The sequence below is a fragment of the Pelobates fuscus genome, chromosome 8 (assembly GCF_036172605.1).
Source record: "Pelobates fuscus isolate aPelFus1 chromosome 8, aPelFus1.pri, whole genome shotgun sequence".
Taxonomy (NCBI): domain Eukaryota; kingdom Metazoa; phylum Chordata; class Amphibia; order Anura; family Pelobatidae; genus Pelobates; species Pelobates fuscus.
The window spans coordinates 146,307,028-146,333,240 of NC_086324.1; the positions used below are offsets into that span (position 1 = coordinate 146,307,028).

The 26,213-nt window shown below is 39.9% G+C and overlaps 2 protein-coding genes across 2 annotated transcripts in view; one reads left to right on the forward strand and one right to left on the reverse strand.

Moving 5' to 3' along the window:
* C8H7orf50 (chromosome 8 C7orf50 homolog) overlaps nucleotides 1–26,213 on the reverse strand; it is a 213,467-nt gene that overhangs the window by 97,378 nt on the left and 89,876 nt on the right. Inside the window, exon 3 of the mRNA XM_063430407.1 lies at nucleotides 18,808–18,840. Coding sequence (XP_063286477.1) covers nucleotides 18,808–18,840 — 33 coding nt within the window. The remainder of the gene's footprint in view (nucleotides 1–18,807; nucleotides 18,841–26,213) is intronic.
* LOC134571801 (C-C chemokine receptor type 5-like) lies at nucleotides 10,402–22,231 on the forward strand. The gene is made up of 2 exons (XM_063430403.1): nucleotides 10,402–10,596; nucleotides 20,472–22,231. Exon 2 carries the CDS (start codon nucleotides 20,513–20,515, stop codon nucleotides 21,500–21,502), a length of 990 nt encoding a protein of 329 aa, XP_063286473.1. The 5' UTR covers nucleotides 10,402–10,596; nucleotides 20,472–20,512; the 3' UTR covers nucleotides 21,503–22,231.

Consider the following 26,213-nt stretch of genomic DNA (forward strand, 5'->3'; position numbering starts at 1 on the left):
TAATAATTCAACGGCCTGTCGTCAATTATTCATTACTTCTGGTTAATAACTGTACTATAACATTCTTACCAAAATAGACACCATTATGGAAAATATCTTCATATTAAGAGTGAATTTTAAAGGAACACTATAATAACCAGAACAACTACAGCTTCTTTGTACTTTTTAGCAGTAATTTGAATAGATTTACCTACTACTCAGTGGCTGCCAAGATGAGCAAACAGTCTAAGAAATCTAAATCCCTTCACACGTGCTACTACAGGTGTAGATACAACCACCCCCAAGAATGACAGCTGCTACAAGATATTTATTCTTCCTCCTTGTCAGACCCTCACTTTGACTCTGTGTATGTTTCATGATTAAGGGGAGGGCCCTCCACTATCTCTTCTGTTAAATAAGCCGCATGGAAAGGAGACATAAAAGCATTTCTTAAAAACGTCAGCCTACTATTCACCACTGAAACTTTATTTAAGACAAGATTTAGGCTTTGACAAGCCAAATCCAGAGATTGGAAAAGTCAACGTGGGACCTGCGATCTCAACAATCTAACATTGTCAACATTACATTTTAACGTCAAAAGGACCACAAAATGCTTTATCTGTGAGATTGAGTGCTATGGAGGATTACAGCTGGAAAATGATAATAAAAGTTCACGGAACTTTGCCTAATTACCTCCAGTAAGCAAGTATGAATATATTACCTTCCACGGAGACCTGGAAATAAAATATTTATGTGTTTTCTTTTGCCTATAAAGTGAATTAATTGTATCAATTCCATGTGTAATTTAATAATTCGTTTCCACCTCATATGTGAAATTAATCGTTTAAAGGATTACTCCAAGTACCATAACACCTACAGCCCAGTCTAGTGGTTATGATGCCAAGAGTGCCCTTTTTGAGACAGTTTGTTGTGTACATGAGCCTCATCGGCACCAATGATGTATTCAGACTTTTTGAGCATGAAAAGCTGAAAGACGATGTTGGTGTTCCTTCACTGGCTGAGAGCATCATGGGAGCTTTAACAAAAAGGATATCTAGCTTGTCCAGTTCTGAGAAGACCAGAAGCAGCACGGGGGCTTGACAGTAGTAGAATACCAATGTTTGCCTTGATTCATTGGCTCATAGAATCAGCTGGCGCCATCAACCAATGAATGAGTTGAATAGGTTCTTCAGCAGAACAAAATTGTCGTTTGACTTCTCCAGCTCTGAGAAGACAAGAAGCAGTAGTGTACGGAATCATATGTGCCAAACCATGCTAAAACAGGTTGACAAATTGGACTGGGATGGCGCCATAACGGCAATAGTGGGCTCTAGTGGTTATGGTGGTTGGACTGTTCCTGTAAGGAGATACATGCACCAACGTTGGCCACAAGGAAGAACGAAACAAGCACAAACTTACTCTGAGCCTGGTTAATTCCAGTTTACTGGGCTTGTGCTTATAAACATTACAGCCAAGATCTCAAACCCAGGCTAAAGCCTTGGGGACACGTAAAACAGATTTATACAGCTCAAAAAGATTAGCTAAATTTGACATTCACCTCTGTTACCCAGACAGAGGGCAACATGTCATTTCATACACAGGGCAGTGTGGAAATAGAATGACAAAAGTGCAGTAGATTAACCCCTTAAGGACACATGACATGTGTGACACGTCATAATTCCCTTTTATTCCAGAAGTTTGGTCCTTAAGGGGTTAAGGATATGCAGGCCAATAAAGGATTCAAAAAAAAAGTTTCATGACCAGCATTTTGTTTGTTTTAATTCGAAATTCTATAAACAGAGGGGGGTAAAAAATATTCATATTTCTTATGTAAATGGAAGTATGAAAATAGCTCAGTATTTATTTGTGAAGCATTTACCCCCAGGGGAAATGCCTTGAAAATTTTTTGTTCACTAACATCTTCAAGAGACGGCATGTACAATACAATGTTTCTTTATGTCATTGGAAGCATCACAAGACTGATACGTTAAACTTGGCAGAATGACTTAAACTGCACCACATATTTCGGACATTGCATGGCATTATCAGATATTCTTTTATCCATTCTACTTTTTATTTATGCGAATGTACACACACACACACGCGGACGCACGCACGCACGCACGCACGCAAAGGGGTTTATACATAAACTTTAGAATCTAGCAAATTTAAATACAAATGGAAAAAATCTAGGCAATAAAGGGTAAACAAATCCCTTTTTCTAATATATGGATTTTTTAGTTTTTAATTCCCCAATGGGCATTATTTACAAGTTCCCCCTCCCCAGTAAACATAACATGAGAGGTCTTACATGCCCTGTCTGACAACAACGGTGCCCGATCTTGGTCCAATCAAATGCTTCTCATATAGTAGAATTTGTCTGGACTGCAAGCACACGCTCTGAGCCAAGTAAGGGAGGGAGAGGATATAAAAATAAAAACATTTTTAAAAAATTGAGGAACGGTCATAATAGCGAGGTGGGAGGAACTGCTGGGAGGGAGGGAAGTCCAAGCTTAACCCTTGCAGGGGCACTGCTGGTAGGGGAGAATATTTGTATCTGTCGCCAACAAATTTATATGGGCTGACAGCAGACCTCAATTTTGCAGAGAAATGATGCAACTATCGCAGTATGTGAGGCATTTCCCTGTAATAGGTGAAGTATCCAGATAGGTCCCCAAAGACTTCCTCCTGTCTTCAGCAAATGTATATAGATAAAATAGGGGATAATCTGCTAAATACAGATAAAATGGAAAAACATAGCGTTTAACTGTGTGAAGGTGAGTGACACTCAGTGAATTACAATTGGCCACTCACAAATTTTCAGATGGAAAACAGCCTTAAATGAAATCCTTTCTTCAATGGTCACTGTACTTTCCCATCTTCACACTCCTATCATAGGGTTGGAATATGTAGCTCAGAAAGAGAAATATACAAAAGACGTAGTGCAATATACCGTATATACTCGAGTATAAGCAGAGTTTTTCAGCACATTTTTTATGCTGAAAAAACCCAACTCGGCTTATACTCGAGTCACTGTCTGTATTATGGCAATTTACATTGCCATAATACAGACAAGGGGCTGTGTGCGGTTACTTACCTCTCCTGCAGCTCCTGTCAGCTCTCTCCTCCTCTGCGGCGGTCCGTTCAGCACCTCTGTCAGCTCCCAGTGTAAGTCTCGCGAGAGCCGCGGGGTCATAGTGCGGCTCTCGCGAGACTTACAGTGTGAGCTGACAGAAGAGCTGCACGGACCGGCGCGGAGGAGAAGGGAGCTGACAGGAGCGGTAAGTGCTCTCTGCCAGCCCCCCTACCCCCCACTGAACTGCCAATGCCACTGGACCACCAGGGAAGGAGAGCCCCCCTCCCTGCCATGTATCAAGCAGGGAGGGGGGACGAAAAAAAAAAATATTAATAGTAATAAAATAATAATAAAAATAAATAAATAATAATATAACAAAAAAAATATTCAAATAATAATAATGAAAAAAAATATTAAAAATGCCCACCCCCCACCAATGCTCTGCATCACACTCTGCATCACACACACACACACACTGCACACACTGCATTCATATACACACACACTGCATTCATATACACACACACTGCACACACTGCATTAATATACACACACACACTGCATTAATATACACACACACTGCATTCTTCATATACACACACACTGCATTCTTCATATACACACACGCTGCATTCATATACACACACACTGCATTCATTATATACACACACTGTAAATAAATATTCAATTAATATAATTTTTTTAGGATCTAATTTTATTTAGAAATTTACCAGTAGCTGCTGCATTTCCCACCCTAGTCTTATACTCGAGTCAATAAGTTTTCCCAGTTGTTTAGGGTAAAAGTAGGGGCCTCGGCTTATATTCGGGTCGGCTTATACTCGAGTATATACGGTAAGTATAAAACAAATCACCACTGGGCGTCCTACGTGTTTCGTCCTAAAACCGGACTTCCTCAGGGACTTGGTACATCAATGACAACAAGATTATAAACTTCTAATGTTGTCATTGATGTACCAAGTCCCTGAGGAAGTCCGGTTTTAGGACGAAACGCGTAGGACGCCCAGTGGTGATTTGTTTTATACTTATATTGCACTACATCTTTTGTATATTTCTCTTTCTGAGCTACATATTCCAACCCAGTTTTCTTGTAATTGTCCTATTTATTGTCACATCCCCCTCTCAAAATATTGTAAAGCGCTACGGAATCTGTTGGCGCTATATAAATGGCAATAATAATAATAATAATAACCCTATGATGGGAGTGTGAAGATGGGAAAGTACAGTGACCATTGAAGAAAGGATTTCATTTAAGGCTGTTTTTCATCTGAAAATTTGTGCGTGGCCAATTGTAATTCACTGAGTGTCACTCACCTTCACACAGTTAAACACTATGTTTTTTCCATTTTATCTGTATTTAGCAGATTATCCCCTATTTTATCTATATATCCTACCACCATGACCACTGAAAAGACCAGAAGTGCTCAAGGTGGTTGGATTAGCACTTTAATAGTGAATTTGAAATATTCTCAAACCCCGACGTGGCGATTTTAACCTGATTTTTTCCCCATTTTAATTTCAGTTCGCTAGAATGTGGAGTTTAATGAATAACTCTGAAAAGGAAAAAAAAACAAAAAACACATGCACACTTAACAAAACTTTTTTTTAAACAAATACACTATTGAAAACCTACACCAATAGCATTACATCTTAACGCTTACTGCTTCATATGTGTCAATGCCACCAGCAAGTTACAAAGAGCTTTCTCACGTGTCTATCATGTGTTGTCTACGCTTGTGTTGTCTCGATCACAGAAAGAGTTCCGTGACTGGGGATTTCCGTGTGTTGTGGTTTTGCGAAAACTCATAACGGATTGCTGAATAGACGCCCTTTGAAGTTACTTTCTGCTTCTACAGAATTGTCAGTGAGTTATCCTGTCAATTGACCTCACTATTCTAATGAAGAATGTTTTCAAGTAGCTATTGATGGAGAATACTCTGTCTCTATGGTAGCTGAAGAACTGAGATGCTGAACTTGCTCTAAGAAACGTACATATATAAGACAAATAAACAGGGTTTACAAGACCTTGAGATGCTTTATACATTTTTAAAAGTTGTAACGACGAGCAAATGTACAGAGTTGTGGCTATCAGTCGCAGTGCAGCACCAGAGCAACGTGAGAACTGCCATGGCTATCGATTATTGTTACCGCAGAGCAGGGATTTACATTAAGTACACTCCAAGTTGGATTTTGTCACCATTTTCCAATATATTATACAGATAATTCATTAAATATGCATTAAAAACATATTAGTACCAAATGGGTCTATCTTCAGGTATTTTACAGACTTTGTTTCCTGCTCTGAACTCTACATGGAGTAGCTGCGAGGACTAATTCAACGTCTCATTGAAAACCGCTTGTGAAACTCTGCATGCGTGTGGATAGGCAATCTTTCGCCCATAGGAATGAACAATAGTCCCCATGCGTATACATAGAGCAGCTGTGAATTCCTTTGAATAGAATCTCCCGAGTCTGTACTGCTTATGAATGAGCGGATACCATTCAATGGAGAAATAGCACACAAGCTAACATAGAGCCGAGCTAACTCTGCTCTAACACAATATCTCCTACTCTCACTTATACGCAAACCTCAAAATAAAAGGTTTGGATTTAAAACACGTGTTTGATTGAAATCACATCCAGGGGCTATAACGTACCTAGGAGATTACTGACTAAATTGGGAACTGAAGGATGCAAATATCGGACCATAACCAAAATTCTCAAACTCTACTGTCTCCAGTTGGGCTATAGTGGCCTAAAAGTTGCAACGTCCTACTGACTTCGTCACTATTCTCTGTTTTAGTGAAGAACCCTTTTATACAACTATCCTAATGGTAAGTTCTCCAATCAATCTTTGAGGGAGCAGAGTATATATCCATTACTAGGCTCATTGAATTCAATGTGGAATCAATACATTTGCACTCAGTATAGACATGATTACTTTGTTTCTAGGTTGGGGATTAAGTCCTGTACCCTATCACTGAGAAACCTTGCAAACAGATTTTTGGTAAGAGAACATATTTCAAGACTGGTGATTACAACCTGCACCCATTTATTTTAGAGACTTTTTCAATAATAGCAGAATATACTCAACACTCTCCATTCTAATTCTTTTCAAGAGTAAATTAGTATATAGATCATGGACATCTGGTCATGGCAACCCTGATATTTTCAGACCGCATTTCATTATGTTCAACCTAACTAAATATTTGCATGGCATTAATAGAAATTTAGTTTGCTAATCACTTTGCAGACTTTTATTAAAAAAAAAATATTTCTAGAACACCTGAAATGTATTTTGATATGTAGGTGGTACTTCACATGTTTAATTTGTGGTTTGTCCATTATGACTAGACTATGTGATATGTATACGTGAATATGAATTCTGCTTAGCTGCAATGTACAGCCAGTATCCAAGAGAAAGGGAAATTTGCTATTGACTCTAATCCCCCCACCCCCCCCACCCCCACCTTGCCCCAGAGACAGATCGCAGGCAGTATATCATATGAGATATGAATATACAAATACACCTATTGCAGAGATCACAGAGTGTTGACCATGGCGCTAATGGAAAACACAATGGAACAAGTTCAGAAGTTCAGGGAAAAGATGGGAGAAAATGCCTTCTGTAAGAGCCAAGTTTTTAGAATGTGCCTGTTCGTGGGTGGTCTTGGGTTGAACTGAAGTTGTGATGTAGACAGAAGGTGATTTAAATCCATGCATCAAGTACCAGCGTAAGTTGGACTTCTCAGGTTTCTTTGCTAGAAGTGTAAGGGTAACATCACACTTTTCTAAAAGGATCTAGGCTATGGGAATTCAAAGCTAATACTTAAGACAAACAACCCGTTTCAGCCCCCCCCCCCCCCCCTCCCCCATTAGCAAAATACACAATGAGCAAATATGAAGCATGCCATGAAAAAGTCAAAAATATAATTTAAAACTTTTTTTTATTTTTTTATTTAATAACAATGTTCTATGAAAACAACTCTTGGAATTTTGAAAAAGTGGTTTCTTAAATTAAATACTGCTTTTGCTAACACAGTCTTCTCAAAACAAACAAAAATAAAAAATTGTGTCTGTGATTTTGTTGCAGCATCTGGATGGAGAGAAGTCATATTACCCTCACAATCAATAAAGGAAATCTTTCAGGAACCAAAACTGTGCAAAGGCTGGGATACCAGAGCTACTCAGCTGTGAAGGACGAGGAAACGCAGTGTAAAATTAAATAATAATAAAGAAAATGAAATGGCATTAAAATATATATATATATAAAAAATAAAGAATCTGTCACCCAAACCACTTTATCTCAATGAAGTGGACTGGTGTAGTGGCCCTTTAGTATACCCCTGCAATGTAAAACATTGGACATATGACTGTCTTCCTAACAGTCACTAGAGGCGCTTTTGCTGTGAGAGCCAGACTCTATGCAGTGGCAGATCCAGGGGGGAGAGCAACGGGGCAATTGCCCCCCCTCCCCCCGAGAGCAGATGCTCCTTGGATAGCACCAGCCCTGCTAAGTGCCTACATGGACGGGAGGGGAGATCAGAGATCTCCCTCACCGATCCGCAGGCACGGAGAGAGGAGACCCGGGAGGAGCTCTAGCCTGCACTCCGATCTTGCGAGAGTGAACTCTAGCCCAGGAGGTGGAGGCTAGAGTTCACTCCCCCACTAGAACCGCCAGGGATTCTCCACGAGGACCACCAGGGCTTTAGAATCGATATCCCCCTCCCTGGGCAAAGGTAAGAAGGGAGGGGGGATTATAATGAATATTTAATAAAATTAAAAAAAAATTGTACACTGCCCCCACAGCCCTCTATATACACACCCCACACACACACACACTTCTCCTCTATACACACTGCACCACACACACACACATTTCTCCCCCATACAAACACTGCGCACACACACACACACACACTACACCCCCATACACACAGTGCTCCCCCACACAAACACTGCACCCCCACACACACACACATCTCCCCATACAAACATTACACCCCAACACACTTCTCCCCACACACACACTGCACACACTGCACCCACACACACAGGGCTCACCCGCACAAACATTGCACCCCCATACACACACTTTTCCAACTGCTCTCCCATACACACACTGCCCCCACTACACCGTCATACACACACTGGCCCCATACACACAGTGCTTCCATTGCACCCCACATATACACACTGCACTCCCATGCACACACTACACCCCTCACACAAACACACACTGCCCCTCCTACACACAGTGCTCCCACTGCTCCCCTATACACACACTGGCCCACATGCACTGCCTCCCATACACACACACTGCCTCCTATACCCACCCTGCATCCTTCACACACACACACTGCCTACTCTCACACACACACACACTACTACAGCCCCTATCCTGGCAGACCCCAGGTAAATTGTCAAACTGTTCTTAAACAGTTTGACAATTTACTCTGGGAGGGCGCCACGGCACTCCTGGCACCATAACCACTACAGAGAGCTGTAGTGGTTATTTTGCCTGGATTGTTTCTTTAAATAATCTATAAGTGCCCCTTCCGAGATAAGACTCTGGATCCGCCAGTGACTATGAGAAACATCGGATAGGGCAGGAGATCAAAGAAGCAAGTCCTCCCGGATGAGCATACAGTAGGAGGAGCGGTTATTTAAAACAGGTTTCCTTTTTTTTTTGCTAACAATTGTATAGATTGGGGGGGGCTATTGAAAAATAGGCTTTTTTTATCTCCCAAATGGCTTTCAATTCTTTGACATAGACTCAATGCCGATGAATTGATTGACTGGGAGAAGACATCACACACAGTCACCAAGGCACATCCGCTGCGGTAGCTATGGTCAGGGTCACCATCAGGGGCTGACAACCATGATGGTTGTCACGGGCAACTCTCGTGAGAATATTACACCTGCCAATTGTCCCTGCCCACCGCCCTGGACAGTACACCAATAATACAAACCTGTCATGGCAAGTTTGGGAATGGTGAATATGCCTTAAACCTTGCAAAACATCGTGGGAATCCAGAAATGTAACTTTTGAACCAACCCTGGCTTTATACCTCTCGTCCTTATGTTGCTTCATATACACAGACCATGGATAACTGCAACAGGGCTGAATACCTACGTGATAATTTTTTTTTTTTTTTTTTAAGTAAGAAAAGAAACCACTGCTAACATACTATTAATGTAATTATTTATATTTAACTGTACAGAATTTTAACATCAAAAGCCAAAACTAAATTTCTTGGTTAAGAAGGGAGGAGCAGAATGTTAATAGGACCTGTGGTTTCTTTTAGCATACCAGGCTACTTGTACCCCCCTAACATGGCCTCTTCTGGTAGATGTTTATGCTTTCTTTAACACTTTATGATCCACGGGGAGGAGAAACATTCAGAACTACTTCCCTACTCAGGCTACAGCCTTCTAGAAATCAACTTTTATTTTTTAAATAAAATAAAAATAAAAAATAAACTACTAAATACTGATACATGTAGAATATATCAGTGCAAAAATAATATTAACGTGTCATTCTGGCCTTTCTTCTCACTGACACTGTTATCCCCCCTGCATATTAAACTTACTAAATAGGAGAATGCCTATTAATTCAATATCTTTTCTAGCAAATAATACGTGGGTTTCTCTAGAGGTTCAGATCTGCAGAAAAGGGAGCTGGCTTATCTTTTTTCCCTGTTTCCTAACAGAAATAATAATCTCTGATAACTTTTGTATTACAAACAAAATAATTTGTAGGTACAAGTTTACTGTATGTATAACAAAATTGATCTGTCTCAGTTGATGCTCTGATGGGAGTTTTTGACGGAATAAGAATTATTACATAATGCCAACATATTCTGCAGAGCTGCACATTATGTGGAGTAACACAAGTAGTTGACAAGACTTTGGATGTGCAGAAAAACAAATTGCTGAGGGCCCTGCACAAACAAGTTAACACTCTAAGTAAGGGAGTGCGGTAAAAAGGAATATAGGTATACATTGAATTAGCATGGAATGGATTGAAATATAAATATTTTACCACAAAAAAACGTTAAAATGCTTTCAAAATACATGCTTTCTTGTGGTCTATATAAAATAGGTAAATAAATGCATTTGCTAATGGACAAACTAGAAAACAAAAAAAAACAAAAAAACTATTTTCCGTTAAGAATTGCACAGACAGTTACCCATGTCTCTAGAACATCTGGTATCTATTTTCTCTCCATGTACGATATTATATAACATACAAGGCAGAATTGAAGGAAGACTGGCTTTAAAAAAAAAAAAAAAAAAAGTTTCACATTTGCTCTGAGAAAGTGTGTCACATGTAAAAGACCGTTCTGTTAAAATCGTGTGCTGAACTTCTCAAATTGCTTGCACTGGGACTTCCGTTACTGCCTCAGGACTACAAATTACAGTCAGTTTCACCAGATTCCAATGACTCAATACAGAGCAGAACAGAGAGAGGACTGACGGGTACTCGGGCCTTAAAGACCGTTACAAATCCTCCTTGCAAGGTAAGCATCCTCGGTAACCCAGGCAGATATTGCGAGGGCCTATGGAGCAGATAAAAATGTTATCAGCATATACACAGGCAGGGGCGTACCTAGAGCATATGGCACCCGGGGCGGGTCCTAGTTTTGGCACCCCCTTTCCCCCTGCACTTTAAAATGTACAAAACACCCACAATTTTTTTAATGTATGTAGCATTGAGCAGTGCTTGCATGTTTCAATGTAAGCAAGCTTTTGTATGGAGTAAGTGTGAGTGAATGAATGGGTCTGTTTGTATGTAGTGTTGGCATTTTAATGCAGGCATGCTTTTGTGTGTAGTGTTGGCGAGATGCAGTGGTGTGGTTATATATAATGGTGATGTTTTAATACAGAGGTGTGTTTGTATGTAGTGTTTGCACTGGAATGCAGGGATGTGTTTGTGTGTAGTGTTGGCAAGATGCTGAGATGTTGGATTGCCATATTTAAGGAAACCAAATAAGGGAGCTATCTGCTAAACAGCACCCTAATTTGGTATCTTTACATGTGGAATCTCACATAAGGGCACCAATTTAGGGAATTCTCTACTAAACAGCTAAAAGATCAAAATTTAAAAAGCCTTTTTCTTAATTTTAATCTTTAGGTTGTTTAGTAGATAACTCCCTAATTTGGTGTCCTTAAATATGTCAATCCCACATAAGGATAACAAATAAGTGAGTTATCTACTAAACAACCTAACAACCTGGTGACAGGGAGGGTGACTGGGGGGGGTGACTGGTGACGGGGTGACAGGGTGACCGAGGGAGGGGGTGACTGGTGACAGGGTGACTGGGGAGGGGGTGACTGGTGACAGAGTGACTGAGGGGGGTGACAGGGTGACTGAGGGGGTGACAGGGTGACTGAGTGGCTAAGGGGGGATGACAGAGTGACTGGGGGGGGGTGACTGGTGACAGAGGGACTGAGGGGGGGTGACAGGGTGACTGAGGGGGGTGACAGGGTGACTGGGGAGGTGACTGGTGACAGGGTGACTGAGGGGGGGTGACAGGGTGACTGGTGACAGGGTGACTGGGGGGTGACTGGTGACAGGGTGACTGAGGGGGGTGACAGGGTGACTGGGGGGGTGACAGGGTGACTGAGGGGGGTGACAGGGTGAGGAGGGGGTGACAGGGTGACTGAGGGGGTGACAGGGTGACTGAGTGGCTAAGGGGGGATGACAGAGTGACTGGGGGGGTGACTGGTGACAGGGTGACTGAGGGGGGTGACAGGGTGACTGAGGGGGGTGACAGGGTGACTGGGGAGGTGACTGGTGACAGGGTGACTGAGGGGGGGTGACAGGGTGACTGAGGGGGGGTGACAGGGTGACTGGGGGGTGACTGGTGACAGGGTGGCTAAGGGGGGTGACAGGGTGACTGGGGGGGTGACTGAGGGGGGTGACAGGGTGAGGGGGGGTGACAGGGTGACTGAGGGGGGAAACAGGGTGGCTAAGGGGGGTGACAGGGTGACTGAGGGGGGTGACTGGTGACAGGGTGACTGGGGGGGGTGACAGGGTGACTGAGGGGGGTGACTGGTGACAGGGTGCCTGAGGGGGGTGACAGGGTGACTGAGGGGGGGGTGACAGGGTGACTGGTGACAGGGTGACTGGGGGGTGACTGAGGGGGGGGGGTGACAGGGTGACTGAGGGGGGGTGACAGGGTGACTGGTGACAGGGTGACTGGGGGGTGACTGGTGACAGGGTGACTGAGGGGGTGAAAGGGTGACAGGGTGACTGAGGGGGTGACAGGGTGACTGAGTGGGGGGGTGTCAGGGTGACTGAGGGAGGGGGTGAGAGGGGGGATGACAGGGTGAATGAGGGAGGGGGTGAGGGTGCAATTACAATTATATTAACTTACCATGATTCAGGGGCTGTCTCTCCATCCCAGGCAGTGCAGGATGTGCAGGCAGAGTGGCCGCAGGGGAGAAACCTGGCAGAATACACACTCTGCGCCCCCTGCTGGCACACTCCATAACAACCTCCCTGGTGCTCAGTGATGACTCAGAACACAGGCTGGGAATCCCCTCCCTGTGCTCTGACTCACTCACTGAGCGCCTGAGCCGCGAGGGAGAGGACGACCAGCAGGAGGGACAGAGTGTGGCACCCCCCTACTGGATAGCACCCGGGGCGGACCGCCCCCCCCGCCCCCCTCTTAGTACGCCACTGTACACAGGACATCCCGGAGCAGGGAATCATCCAGAGGCACCGAGTTTACTCTGGCCCCATTACTGGTGCTGTTGAATATAAAAAAAATTAGGAACGTTTCTCTGTCAAGCGACGTGTACCACGTCACCATGACAGAGGTTAATTTTAGAGTGAAGGGAACGGCCTGCTTTTTGGCTTTAGGTAGGGAAGGGGTAAATAGTCTGCCAGATATTGAACAAAGAACAGAACTATGCAAGATGTAAACATCTGTCCGTTAGATCCAGGTCTAACTTTTTTTAGCTCTGCATTAGATTAGTTTATGCAACACTGTATTGCACGCAGCAGATCATGGTCAGGATATTGTTTTAGAGATTACATATCAGGAGATAATCTGACGTGTGATTGCACTAAAACAATAATGACTAAATATGGCACTGCATTCCTCATGAAGCTCAGCCAACTCTCCAGCAATTTGTCACTCTCTGGCTGTTGAGGCTACAAGTTTTAACAAGTGGCTGGCCAAAATTGGTAGACGGACTGTAAGGCTACGAATCTGTTTAAATATTGCATTGCTGTAAGAATAAAAAAAAAATTAAGTTTTCGTTCAGTATAGGATCTGTTTTAACAACGGTTTGACAAACTGAGGTCTATATATATATTTGTATTTATTTTTAATAAAACATAGTAATGCTACATAGGGAAATGTTATATATACTGAAATTATTCTAGTGATTAAACTATTATAATGTTCATTTATTTACTAGATACACCGAGAGATGATATAACAATAAAGCTTAGTTTGATGGACAGAACCAAGATAACACAGGAAAGGCAGTGAGGACCCGCCACATAAGCTTACAATCTAAATAAACTGTGGATTTCAAATACCATCACTCAGGCTCCTGGCTGAGAGTTATGGCAGCGCACTGACCTACATCATCAAGCTTTGCTCAAAGAATTACCGTTAAAGGAACACTATAGTCACCTAAATTACTTTAGCTAAATAAAGCAGTGTCAGTGTATAGATCATTCCCCTGCAATTTCACTGCTCAATTCATTGTCATTTAGTAGTTAAATCACTTTGTTTCTGTTTATGCAGCCTTAGCCACACCTAACCCTGCATGAGAAAAAAAAAACTGGTTTCACTTTCAAACAGATGTAATTTACCTTAAATAATTGTATCTCAATCTCTAAAATGAACTTTAATCACATACAGGAGGCTCTTGCAGGGTCGAGCAAGCTATTAACATAGCAGGGGATAAGAAAATCTTAATTAAACAGAACTTGCGATAAAGAAAGCCTAAATAGGGCTCTCTTTACAGGAAGTGTTTATGGAAGGCTGTGCAAGTCACATGCAGGGAGGTGTGACTAGGGTTCATAAACAAAGGGATTTAACTCCTAAATGGCAGAGGATTGAACAGTGAGGCTGCAGGGGCATGTTCTATACACCAAAACTGCTTCATTAAAGGGACTCTCCAGGGAGGAGATTTTACTCACCTCGTTCCAGCGCCGGGAACCTCGTGAAGCCGCGCCCCCTATTTCGCCAAAATGACGAAATAGGCGGGTGCGAGCAGGGAGCAATCAGACGCTTCCATTTGGAAGCGTCATTGTCCCTTGTGCGTATGCGCACATACTTCAGAGGGCGGCATTCATGCCACCCTCTGAAGTGCTGAGCGCACTACCGCGCATGCGTGCGGTGTGCGCGGCCGCGAGCTGAGCTGAGGGACAGCTCAGCTCGCGGTCTTTGCCCGTCCCCCTCCTCCGCTGACAGGCTGGAGAGAGAAGGCGCGCACACAGTGCCTTCTCTCTCCTGAACACGTCAGACGTATTTTAATACGTCTGACGTGTACAGGGCCTTTTTAGGGCCCTGCGTGATAGGAAGTCCCTCTAGTGGCCGTCTGAGTGACGGCCACTGGAGGTATTCCTATCAAATCAATCAATGTAAACACTGTATTTTCTATGAAAATACAGTGTTTACATTAGATTGCCTGCAGGGAGCTATAGATCATACCTGAACAACTATATTAAGCTGTAGTTGTTCAGGTGACTATAGTGTCCCTTTAAGCTAAAGTTGTTCAGGTGACTATAGTGTCCCTTTAATTAAATCTCAGTCTTTGGCCTTAGGCTAGTTGAAACAGCCTTTGGCCAATGCATGTACAACTCGATCTTGATTGCTGGTCTCACCGTGATCAGTGAGATTGGACTAATTCTGGATATGCTACAATTGATTCTTCACACAAATATCGTTCAGAAGATCCCTATAGTCCCTATATCATTACCAATGATAGCATGCCATACACTTGCAGACATTGCGGAGATCTAACATTGTATGTCCCCCATGGTAATATTTGCAGCATGAACCGTTCTATTATTTGAAGTCTCAATACCAAGCCCTCCAGTGGTGAATTTAAATACCAGTTTCACACCATAGAATCGTTGTGACAGCCAGTAACAATAATTTTATGTTGTAAGCCAGGCCTTAGAAATTCAAGCCCTATGTTACTAGCCAGGCTTTGCAAGTTACTCACCATAGCAAGTCCGAAGAGTCCATGGCACATTCAACAGGGGTGAATTTCTGGCTAAACCGTCAGTTAAAGGGACATTACACAAAAACTGGTTAATGAGTCATAAGTTGTTTTGGTGACTATAGATCATGCCTCTGCAGTCGCACTGCTCAATTCACTGCCATTGTGGAGTTAAGTCACTTTTGTTTTTGTATATAGTCCTAGCCACAAGCTCCCCTGCCTGTGTCTCTCACAGCCTGCATGAAAACAAAATGGTTTCATTTTCAATCAGATGTTGCTTTAAATGTTTTTAATCTTCTGCTCTGTGAATTTAACTTTAATTGCATACACGAGGCTCAAGCAGGGTCTAGCAAGCTATTATCAAAACAGGAGATAAGAAATCCTTAATAAAACAGAATTTGCAATAAAGGGGCTGCATAAACAAAGTGATTTAACTCCTACACGGCAGAGAATTGAGCAGTAAGACTGCAGGGGCATGATAATTCCACCAAAACGGCTTAATTAAGCTAAAGTTGTTTTGTTGACTATATTGTCCTTTTATGGCTTGTCCTCACTGTGATTGGCTCTCAAAAGAGTGTATTGTTAGGGTTAGTTAATGCAAATGTTAAGTAGGCTTAGGGTTTGTAAAATTTTAATAGCTTTAAAAATATAAACATTTCTAAGGAAATGTACTGGTTTAGCATATATAATTAAAAGACATTTTATAAGCAGCGCTGGATAAAAAGCAAGGCTGGAAAGTAGAATCAAGAAATTGCATAATGATAGGGTGGAAACCAATAATGAGAGAAACAGACAGAGTCAAAGTGGAAATTACGTGCTATACATCAAGAAAATGTAACTAAAAATAACCGTGAATCTGGAACCAAATAGTATCATAGCAATACTATATGATGTAAATAGTCCAAAACCATGTATGCCTTAAAGAATATGCAAGAACTGTGGAATGAAGCACACATGATGGTTTTTATCAGTCTATCACTTTCAGATTTTTTTTTTCTATTTTAATTACATAGTAGTTTACAAAAAATAAAAAATAGTATCCCTTAAATATTAAAAATATGAAAAGATGTAGATGATCTAATGGTATATTGAGAATGATCAAGTTTACATGTATAACAAAAAAATTACTGCAACATATTGACAACTGGAACGTTAGAATAGGCCACAACCACTAAACATTAGACTCTGGAAGCTAATAAACTACTTCGATTTGTCCAGTGAATCAGATTCTGTTTATTGACAATGCTTTTAGCATAAAAAGCAGTTTGCTTTTCATTAGCTCCTTGTAAACTATTCCACCATTATGTAAACGATACCACCATGCCAGTACTTTCTGCCTATACTTAATTAACCTGCAGGTTTTTTTTTTTTTATTATTATTATTATTTTTATTTATTTTTATTAATGGCTTTATTGAAGTTTTTTCCAAAAGAAGAAGAAAACGTGCAAAAAAAACACACAAAAATTATGTTTTAATATCAGAACAAGAGACACCAATAAATAAATAAAACGAGGGACAGAGCCAAGTCTCAAGTCAGCACATTCTCGATATAGAAGGTTATGAGCAGTTTGGAAGAGTGGCAAATCTATATCCTCTATGTTTAAGAGCACCACCTTTGGCGTCTGGAGTCACATTAAGTCAATGTGGGACTCCCATAAAGGCCGATCTCTTACCCACAGCCAGCAAACACTACGCAAGGATGAACTTTAGCTAATCTGGAGGGATTAATATACCATTACCACAACACCATGTAACAATTAGAGTTGTTCTCTTTTTTACTGCATGTTGACATGACTGAAATCTACAGCAATATTCAGTTAGTAAGTATTTTTTTTTTTCGCTTTAAAGATATATAATTGATTCAATTCAAAAACATCAATGAAGTATCACAGGTAAATACATTTTAGAAGGTCACCAAAAAATCTAGTTAAATATCTCTCCCCAGTGCGCAAGATAAAATATACAAAGTAACCATCAACTACAGACAATCCAGTTTTACCTCTGGATGAGGTCAATAGCTAGTCATTACACACAGCATCGTCCATGTAACGCAATCATCCCAAATTTGCTCCATTAATGTCCATCAGACAAGCATATTACACTGCTTGGCAAACACAGCAGATGGCCAACTGTTCTATCACAATGAGTGATGACTGAGAAGATGAACCATAAAAAATTATTATCTCCCCACGCAGTTCAAGAATATTTCTGTTTCTAAAGTCAATATAACACGTAGTCAGAGAGAAATGTTACAAGGTATTATCAAACTGCTTACAACACAAGAGCGTCCTATAACAACTACAGTTTAATTTTGCATGAAAATTATATTTGGGGGGGCGGAGAGTCGGGAGGTTAATGATGGTGTGAAATTTAACAAAAAAATAACCTCACAATTGCCCCCACGCATTTTGAAGAAAGTATACATTGCAAATAAAATAGCAATTTAGAAACATACAGCAAATAAAATCAGCTTTCTCTAGGTACAACACATTTAGTTACATAGCTGGAAAGAGAAATGTATCCATCAAGTTCAGCCTCACATCTGTTTTTGGTGTTGATCCAAAAGAAGATAAAAAAAAAAAACAATTTGCAGCAAACTAGAAAAATAAATTCCTTCTTGACCCCTGAGAGGCAGTCGGATATCTCCTTGGATCAAGAAGCTATCACCCCACAATTAAAAAATGATATCCCTGAATATTATCCTTTTGCAAGTTCTCATACAGTTGCTGTTTAAACATCTGTACAGACTCTGATAAAAACACATCTTCAGGCTGAGAATTCCTTCCTGTTTTTACTGTTAAAAAAAAAAAAAAATTCCTTTGCCATAGACTAAATCTACTTTCTTCCAGTCTAAATGCGTGACCTTGTGCCCTATGTATAGTAATGTTTATGAATAGATTTCCAGACAATGGTTTGTATTGGCCCCAAATATATTTGTACAATGCTATCAAATACCCTCTGAGGCACTTATAATAATCGAATATATTAAATCCAACTTGACTTGACTTACAGTCTCCCTTTTTTCTTAGCTTTCAGAGAAAATCAGATATCCAAAAATACATTAAGGACAAGAACACATTTTAGTGATTATACTAAAATTAGCTTTTTCTCTACAAACATTTACACAATGTTAAGTGACATGCAGCTTCCCCACCAAAAAAAAATCATATTTTGAACATATGCTCATAGTTGCATAAAGCAGGACAAAGTACGGTAATTTTAAAAACATGAGTAATCAACAGAATTATTGTTTAACATGGTCTAAACCAGTGTTAATTTTGTCGACTAAAATGTTTGAGATTTTGCTAGACTAAAACTAGACTAAAACTAAAACAATTCAGATTACTAAAATACGATTAAAACTAAAATGGCTTTGTAGTCAGACTATGACTAAAACAAAATTAAAATTTGGCGCCAAGATTAACACTGGTCCAAACAACAAATTTTATTCTGAGGAGAATATTTTCCCTTAATAAATCTTAAAAACGTTTCTATCAAGTATAATGCACAAGGAAAGTTAAAAAACAAAAGTGCTTACCTTAGACAATGCATCGTCTGGGTCCTCGGGATCCTAAAATGAAAAAAAATGGAAACAATTATAGTGGTTTTAATTGTGCAATTCAAATAATAGCCGCCATAACAAACAATATATGTTACCCAACAATCCAGTGTAAATAAGATGCTACTACATAAAAAATCAAAAAAAAAAAATAGTACAGGGTGTTACTGGGTTCAAAACAGACATGCAAAAATAGGCAAAAATGTAAATATTTAGGGGGAGATATGAGTATTTGGAATAAAACACTTTTTAGTGGAGAAAGTACATATACCTTCTGCGGTTTCATTGTAAAAATGTTTGCCCATCAAACACTTTTTTATGGCCTTTAGTAAGACTATAAATAAAATACCGCTATTTGACAGCCCCAGAACCAGTAATTCATCATGTATGGTCTGCAGACCACTGGAGATCATCTTGAGGTTATCGGTCAGTCAGCAGTTTTAGAGCTTTCCGTTATAATTTGTATACATGGGGGGGGCAAGTGTGTGAAAACAATTTCATCACAACTGCCCCCCTTAAAAAAATACAATAAATAAATAAGGAAGCAATGAGCGAATATCTAAAACCAGGAACCGGTTTTAATTTCCAGTCCAAAGCAGAGGAAATAGGTGAAATCAAAAATAGGTAAATAGGTAGAATTAAACCTCCCAACATTTCATATAGATAAATAGGGACACTTAAATTTTAGGGGTGTGAATGGGGGTTTGGTCAGGGGTGGGGCTTTGAGAAATGTTAGGCGACTTACTAATAATTTATGCAACAAAAATGTAATTAAGAACAAGAGTAATATATTTTAATTTGCATATTATTTACACAGACTGATGTCTAAACACATTTATTATGGTTTAAAGACACTTGACGGGGAGTATGATACCTGTGGAGCTCTGTTTTACACTCAGACACAACAATAATATGGAGTCCCTACAGAGAGGCATTAGGATAGAAAAGATGGACAGATGCATCCAAAATAGGGACAGTCCCTCCTGAATTGAGACAGGTAGCAGGTATGAAAATATTTAATTCACCCCATGGGGCTTAAAATCATTTCCATCTTGCATGCTTCAAGAACTTTTTATCCAGCTACCACTCAGAGATGTCCCGAATACTGCCATGATCAATGCTTTTTGTATAGCTCAGAATACTGAAGATATTGACAATGTATTCTGAGCAATAAGAAACGCATTGATCGTGACATTATTTGATATTTTCCTAGGAGTGAATGAGTGGTGGCTTGATAATATATTCACAAAGCACGTAAGAAGGAAATATATTGTTTTTAAGCCCTGAGGGCCAATAAAATATTTTATTTTATATATTTTCCAAGTGCTTTATATAATGACAAAACAGGCTCCTAATCACACATTTGTATTTGTGCATTAATGCTGCCCCTTTTTTGGACAATGCTAAAGATGGCCAAACTGCTAAATTTACATTTGTCCAAGAACAGGTCTTTAGTGGCTGCCTGACTTTCAGTAGTGCACTTTTAGTAGTGTCACACACACACACAGCATAGTTTACATGTTTTTTATGTTCTTCATACAAAAAGTAGTTTTATTTCATTCGTAGTTTTCATTGTCAATGGTCTTCCATTTCTTTACACAACTGGACTTTTTCATGGTACAAATCTTTGTTTCTATTAACAGGTCAATAAGTCACTGATCCAACTCAAGATATATCACCAGCTATGGACCATCCTTACATGTCGGGGCTGTTGTACCCAAGTCAACATCTGGGGCCTAATGTAGACATAGAAGAAATCATTGCTTCTCAAAACATTATTTCCAGAGTCATGCACAGTTACTTTGGTATACTGGTTCCTATCGGTTTTTTGGCTGGTATTGTCAGTGTGGTAACTATTACCTGGAATAAAGTGAAGCATCAAACTATGGGACACCTTGACTTCTATCTTCTGAACTTGTCAATTACGGACCTGACAATCATCCTGTATTCGTTTACTGCCATTACAAGACCAGACTACATGAATATAACCAATCTAAGTTGCGGTGTCCTTGCCTCTTTCTTCAACCTGAGTTATTTCTACTCTCAGATCCTATTGCTCCTGATGTTGCTGCTGCTAGTCTTTGTGAATGAATCCAACACAAACTCATTGGTGGCAAAGGCTACTCAACATCGCAAAGTGTGTGCGTGTATCATGTTACTTATCTCATTAATTTTGTCCAATCTAATAGTATCACAGCTAGGAACATACAAGGATTTAAACAGTACGATCCACTGCCAATTGGACCCATTAAATGCAAAGCCAGAATACGACTTTGTGAAATTCTCTCTTGGGTTTTGTCTCCCATCTTTCTTGATTCTAATATTATTTGTGATGCTTCTTGTTCGGCTTGTAACAGGAGTTTCAGGTGTAAAGGAGAGAGTGAAGGAGCAAGTGGTTGTTCTGTTTAATATTTCAGTAGTGTTTGCAGTCCGCTTGTTCTACAACATCATGCTCATACGGAGGACACAGCTAAAACTTCAAGGTGTCTACTTGCATCCAAGAGAGGAACTAATCTTGAACATTGCAGAGCTGGTTCTCTTCTCTGGTAGCTGTTTAGGTCTGATGTCAATACCAACCTTGTACAAGCCTTGCAGGATTCAGGTCTGGGGAGCCCTTCAGTTTATTAAAAAGAAATGTGTTGGAACGCAGACATCAACAAGTGTTGAAATGTAATGAATCACAACCTAGACTTTTGTCTAGTTCAGGGGTTAACAAATGTTTCCAGGATTTAGGAGCAAGCCATGTAGATATAATTCAGTTATATCCTGCTTTGCTTCATGAACCCGAGAACAAATTTATTTGTAGACAACTATATATGATATTCACATCAATCACGTTCAGTGAGTTAAATTTAATGGAACCATGGATCATGAGGTTCGTCAAGCCCTTGTCTATCTGAAAATTCCAAAAAACATTATATGCCAGTATTAAGATATATTTCAATTGTTGGCAAAGTCTGCAATTGCTTCATAGACACCATTACATTTCCTGTGTTATACCATCAGACTGGCCGTATGTTTGCTTAAATGTAAAAGTTTAGTTGCCTTCACAACGGAGGACGGATGTATAAAAGTGCTTTATCTAAAAAAAAAAACTAAAAAAAAAAGAGAGAGGATTCCGCACTCTTCCTATAACCACACCAAATCCAGACGGGGCAAGCATACCCTTCTAGGACAATCCAAAGTACAAAAGGTCCAGGCACTCAAGGGTATGATCACAAATTTTTAATGAAACGTAGTGCATATTTCAAGCAGCAACATTTTGACCTCATACTGAAGTCTTCATCAAGCCTGATTATACTTCTGAGTGCCTGGACCTTTTGTACCTTGGATGTAGGAAAGAGAACTGAATGACCAAGGGTTTTTAAAGTGTATGTGTCATCCACAAATATCTGGATGAAAGGTTCACCAGGAACATACATACTCAGTCTGTATACTGTGCTGTGTGCATATATATATATATGTACATGGAATTCCTCTTAAGTCCCAACTCTCTGGAATTGTGTGTTTTGGATTTGAAAATGCTACATATTAGGAAAGAAAAGTGCTTTTGGATATAATGACCTTGCTTACCCATTTAAAATTTATAGCTTGAGTGTTAAGAAAAAATTTTTTTACGTGTTCTTGCACTTCTTTGAGATTTGTTACAAGTCGTTCTCTAGGTGATGGACTACTAACTAGTAGGAATCCTAAAAGGTATGGCATGTCTTTGAATTATCCTTATTCAGACACACCATACAGGTAATAACTGAATATTTTCTATTTTCAGAGCATTAAACTGAACATATAGTTATGAAAATAACAATAGATATGTTGGGGCTACGGGCTCTCTTCTTGCAATGTCCACACTGTCTACCTCAATTTGCCCTCTGAGAATTAAATAAAATAACTATTACCTTGTTTTCAGTTCCAGGATTCTCTGCTGATGTTAGCAAGTATGCTGACGTTACCCGTCATCTCGTCCAATCCAACACTTCCTATACAGAAGCACTCGGTTAGAGAGAGCATAGGCAGAAAAACGCCACGCTCCTCCAATCAAATACTGCTAGCATCAGAATTTGATTGCAAGACAGAGTTTTACTCAGTTACAGAAACGGGAACGCCTCTACAGAATGTCAGGAACACAGCCACTAGAGGCGTGCTTAACACTGTAGAGATAGAATGTTACGCTCAATCCAATGACCATGCATTGTTTGGGGAATGACAGTCCACCTGTAAGCGAAGATTTTTTTATATGAACTGGAAAATAAACTGTAAAAAAAATAGATGCCACATTTTGAATTGCTGTTGAAAGGGACATTGACAATACAACTTTACTGCATTTCATAGATTTTGATATTTTCATGTTCAACTCTATAGTTTTTGCACAGAATTTGTTTTTAATGTTTTGCAGAATGCTGCTCCATAACATGCCTTCCCAGCCACGTCTCCTCATGCCAGAAAGATTTCCTTATCAAAGGCATGCATTATTGAACATATTCATCTCAAATTAAATGCAACTGACTGCACTATGTGTAGGAAGCTCATGTTTTATAGGGATGTGTTATTCGTTTGCAGCTTGCAAGTTATGATAGAGTTAAACAGAAAAAGTGCTTCACCGGATGAATTCAATATTTGCAAGGACAAAAAGAAAGTGAAACCTACTCATTCTGACTTCCCCAGCTGAGGGTTGGGGTTAGGGTGTCCGGGAATACACACACACAGCTAAATGTTAAACAATTAAAGGGGAACTGTCACTTTTTTGGAATGTACATCACTGAACAAATCATTGAAAATATTTTTTTTTTTTTTCCACCGGATAGTCCATTTTCTTCCAAATTGATATTACAGGTTTAGCAGATGACCCAGTTCAGACAGGACAACATGGCAAATGAAGAGAAATACAAACATTGTTTAATTTGTCCTTTTTCTGAATGCTTTGTTTATAATGACTGCCAGGTGCAAAGAGCTAAACTTATAACAATGATTAACAGGGAGCCAAGATGGAGACATCCAGTTGCAGGAAAAAAAATGTGTGAATTTCTACATTTAAAGGAACACTATAGTGTCGGACTACATGTTTAGGTCCCCGGCCCAATCAGGATGGAGTAAAGAGGTAGCTTTACTTACATTTTCTCTGCTCTGGTCTCACTGTGGCTGGCCCCGTCTACATGGCTGAGATAATCAATCGTGACAATCTCAGCAAATCCAAAAGCATTGGAAGGCTATCAGCACGTGCGAATAGAGATGCATTGAATCAATGCATCTCTATGCGGAGTGTTCAGTGTCTCCGCTGAACTCATTAAAATAGGAAGCACCTCTAGTGGCAGTGTGAGTGAGGGCAACTAGAGTTGTTACTAGGCAGTATTTACATTGTCGACACTGTAGGAAAAGGCTATAGACACCAGAACCAGTACATAAAGCTGCAGTGGTTCTGGTGACTGTAGTGTACCTTTCACTATTTACCATCAGCATCTCCACCGTTACCCCCACTAGAGTGCTCTACTCAATTTTACTAGCTAGACTAGTGTCTTCAGGACTAGTAAATTATATCTCAATATAAACTACATTGTATATTTACTGCACAAAATGTCATTCTTAATTAGTATCCTATTTGAAAAGATGCTTTAAAAGGATCAAGGGATGTTTAGCTAGTAATAATATTCTGACCATACTTTGAAACTCTCTGGATTATCCACAGATGTGAGCGGGGATTCTTTCCTTCCTTGCTGACCCATTCTAAAAGGAAAGGTGATCGCTCCATCAATACTCCCTATGTATGACCATCACCCATTCCACACGTGTTATGTTGGAGAAAACGTTTTGGTTTTTTAAGCTTTTTGTGGTTATCAGTCAGTCCAACACTGATCACTGTATTATTACTATATAACTGTTACGCAATAAAATGCACCCGATTTACTGTTTCCATAATTACTTTATTATTAGATTTCTCATTTTATTGGATTTTTTTTTAATATATATATTTATATATATATAGCTATATTTATTTACATATTTTGTGTTTCAATTTCGTTTACGCATTTTTTTTTTAATGTTGTGCATTCTCAACACGATCATCTGATATGGGTTGGGCCTAGGAAGGAATTGAAGTTGTACTCATTTTTACAGCCATTGGAATGTATTTGTAGACATTGCTTTTATTATTGATATATTAAGGAAGACGGTCAACTTAAAATGTCAAACCAATAAAAACTACCTTTTCTGTTTCTCATTCATTCTGAGAGTGATTCCTCTGCAAGATGCATGCATATTTATTTATTTTATATATCTATAAAAAAAAATTCACCAGTAAGGATACATTGAGATTTATCTTGTTTTTAAGTATGTCCTGGGTCCACAAAACATTGCATTGATACAATAGGATACAATATTACAAAAATACAATGTACAAACTATATATATATATATATACACACACACACACCTATACATTTAATACATAACAGGTAATAAAGATATTCAACCATGACAGGTGCACTCTGTGCTGAGGTACCGTATATACTCGAGTATAAGCCAAGTTTTTCAGCACATTTTTTGTGCTGAAAAACCCCAACTCGGCTTATACTCGAGTCAATGTCTGTATTATGGCAATTTGCATTGCCATAATACAGACTGGGGGAGAGGGGGGCTGTCAGAGCTGTAACTTACCTTCACAGCAGCTCCTGTCAGCTCTCTCCTCCTCCGCGCCGTCCGTTCAGCACCTCGGTCAGCTCCCAGTGTAAGTCTCGCGAGAGCCGCGTAAGTCTCGCGAGAGCCGCGGCTCTCGCGAGACTTACACTGTGAGCTGACAGAAGAGCTGAATGGACGGCGCGGAGGAGAAGGGAGCTGACAGGAGCTGCTGTGAAGGTAAGTTACAGCTCTGACAGCCCCCTCTCCCCCCCACTGAACTACCAATGACACTGGACCACCAGGGAAGGAGAGCCCCCCCTCCCTGTCATGTATCAAGCAGGGAGTGGGGACGAAAAAAAATATTATAATAATAAAATAAAAAATTATATTTTAAAAATAATATTTTAAATATATTTTAAAAATAATAATAATAAATTATAATAAATAATAATAAAATAAATAAAAATAATAAAAAAAATTAATCTAACAAAAAAAATATTACCATTATAATAATTAAAAAAAATAATAAAAATGCCCACCCCCCACCAAGGCTCTGCAACACACTGCACACACACACACACACACTGCACACACTGCACTCATACACACACACTGCACTCATACACACACACTGCACTCATACACACACACACACACTGCATTCATACACACACTGCACTCATACACACACACACACACACACTTCATTCATACACACACTGCATTCATACACTGCACTCACACACACACACACTGCACGGACTCACACTGCATTC

Excerpts from the sequence above, each read along its gene's own strand:
- LOC134571801 (XM_063430403.1), top strand. The coding sequence starts at position 20,513 with ATGGACCATCCTTACATGTCGGGGCTGTTGTACCCAAGTCAACATCTG.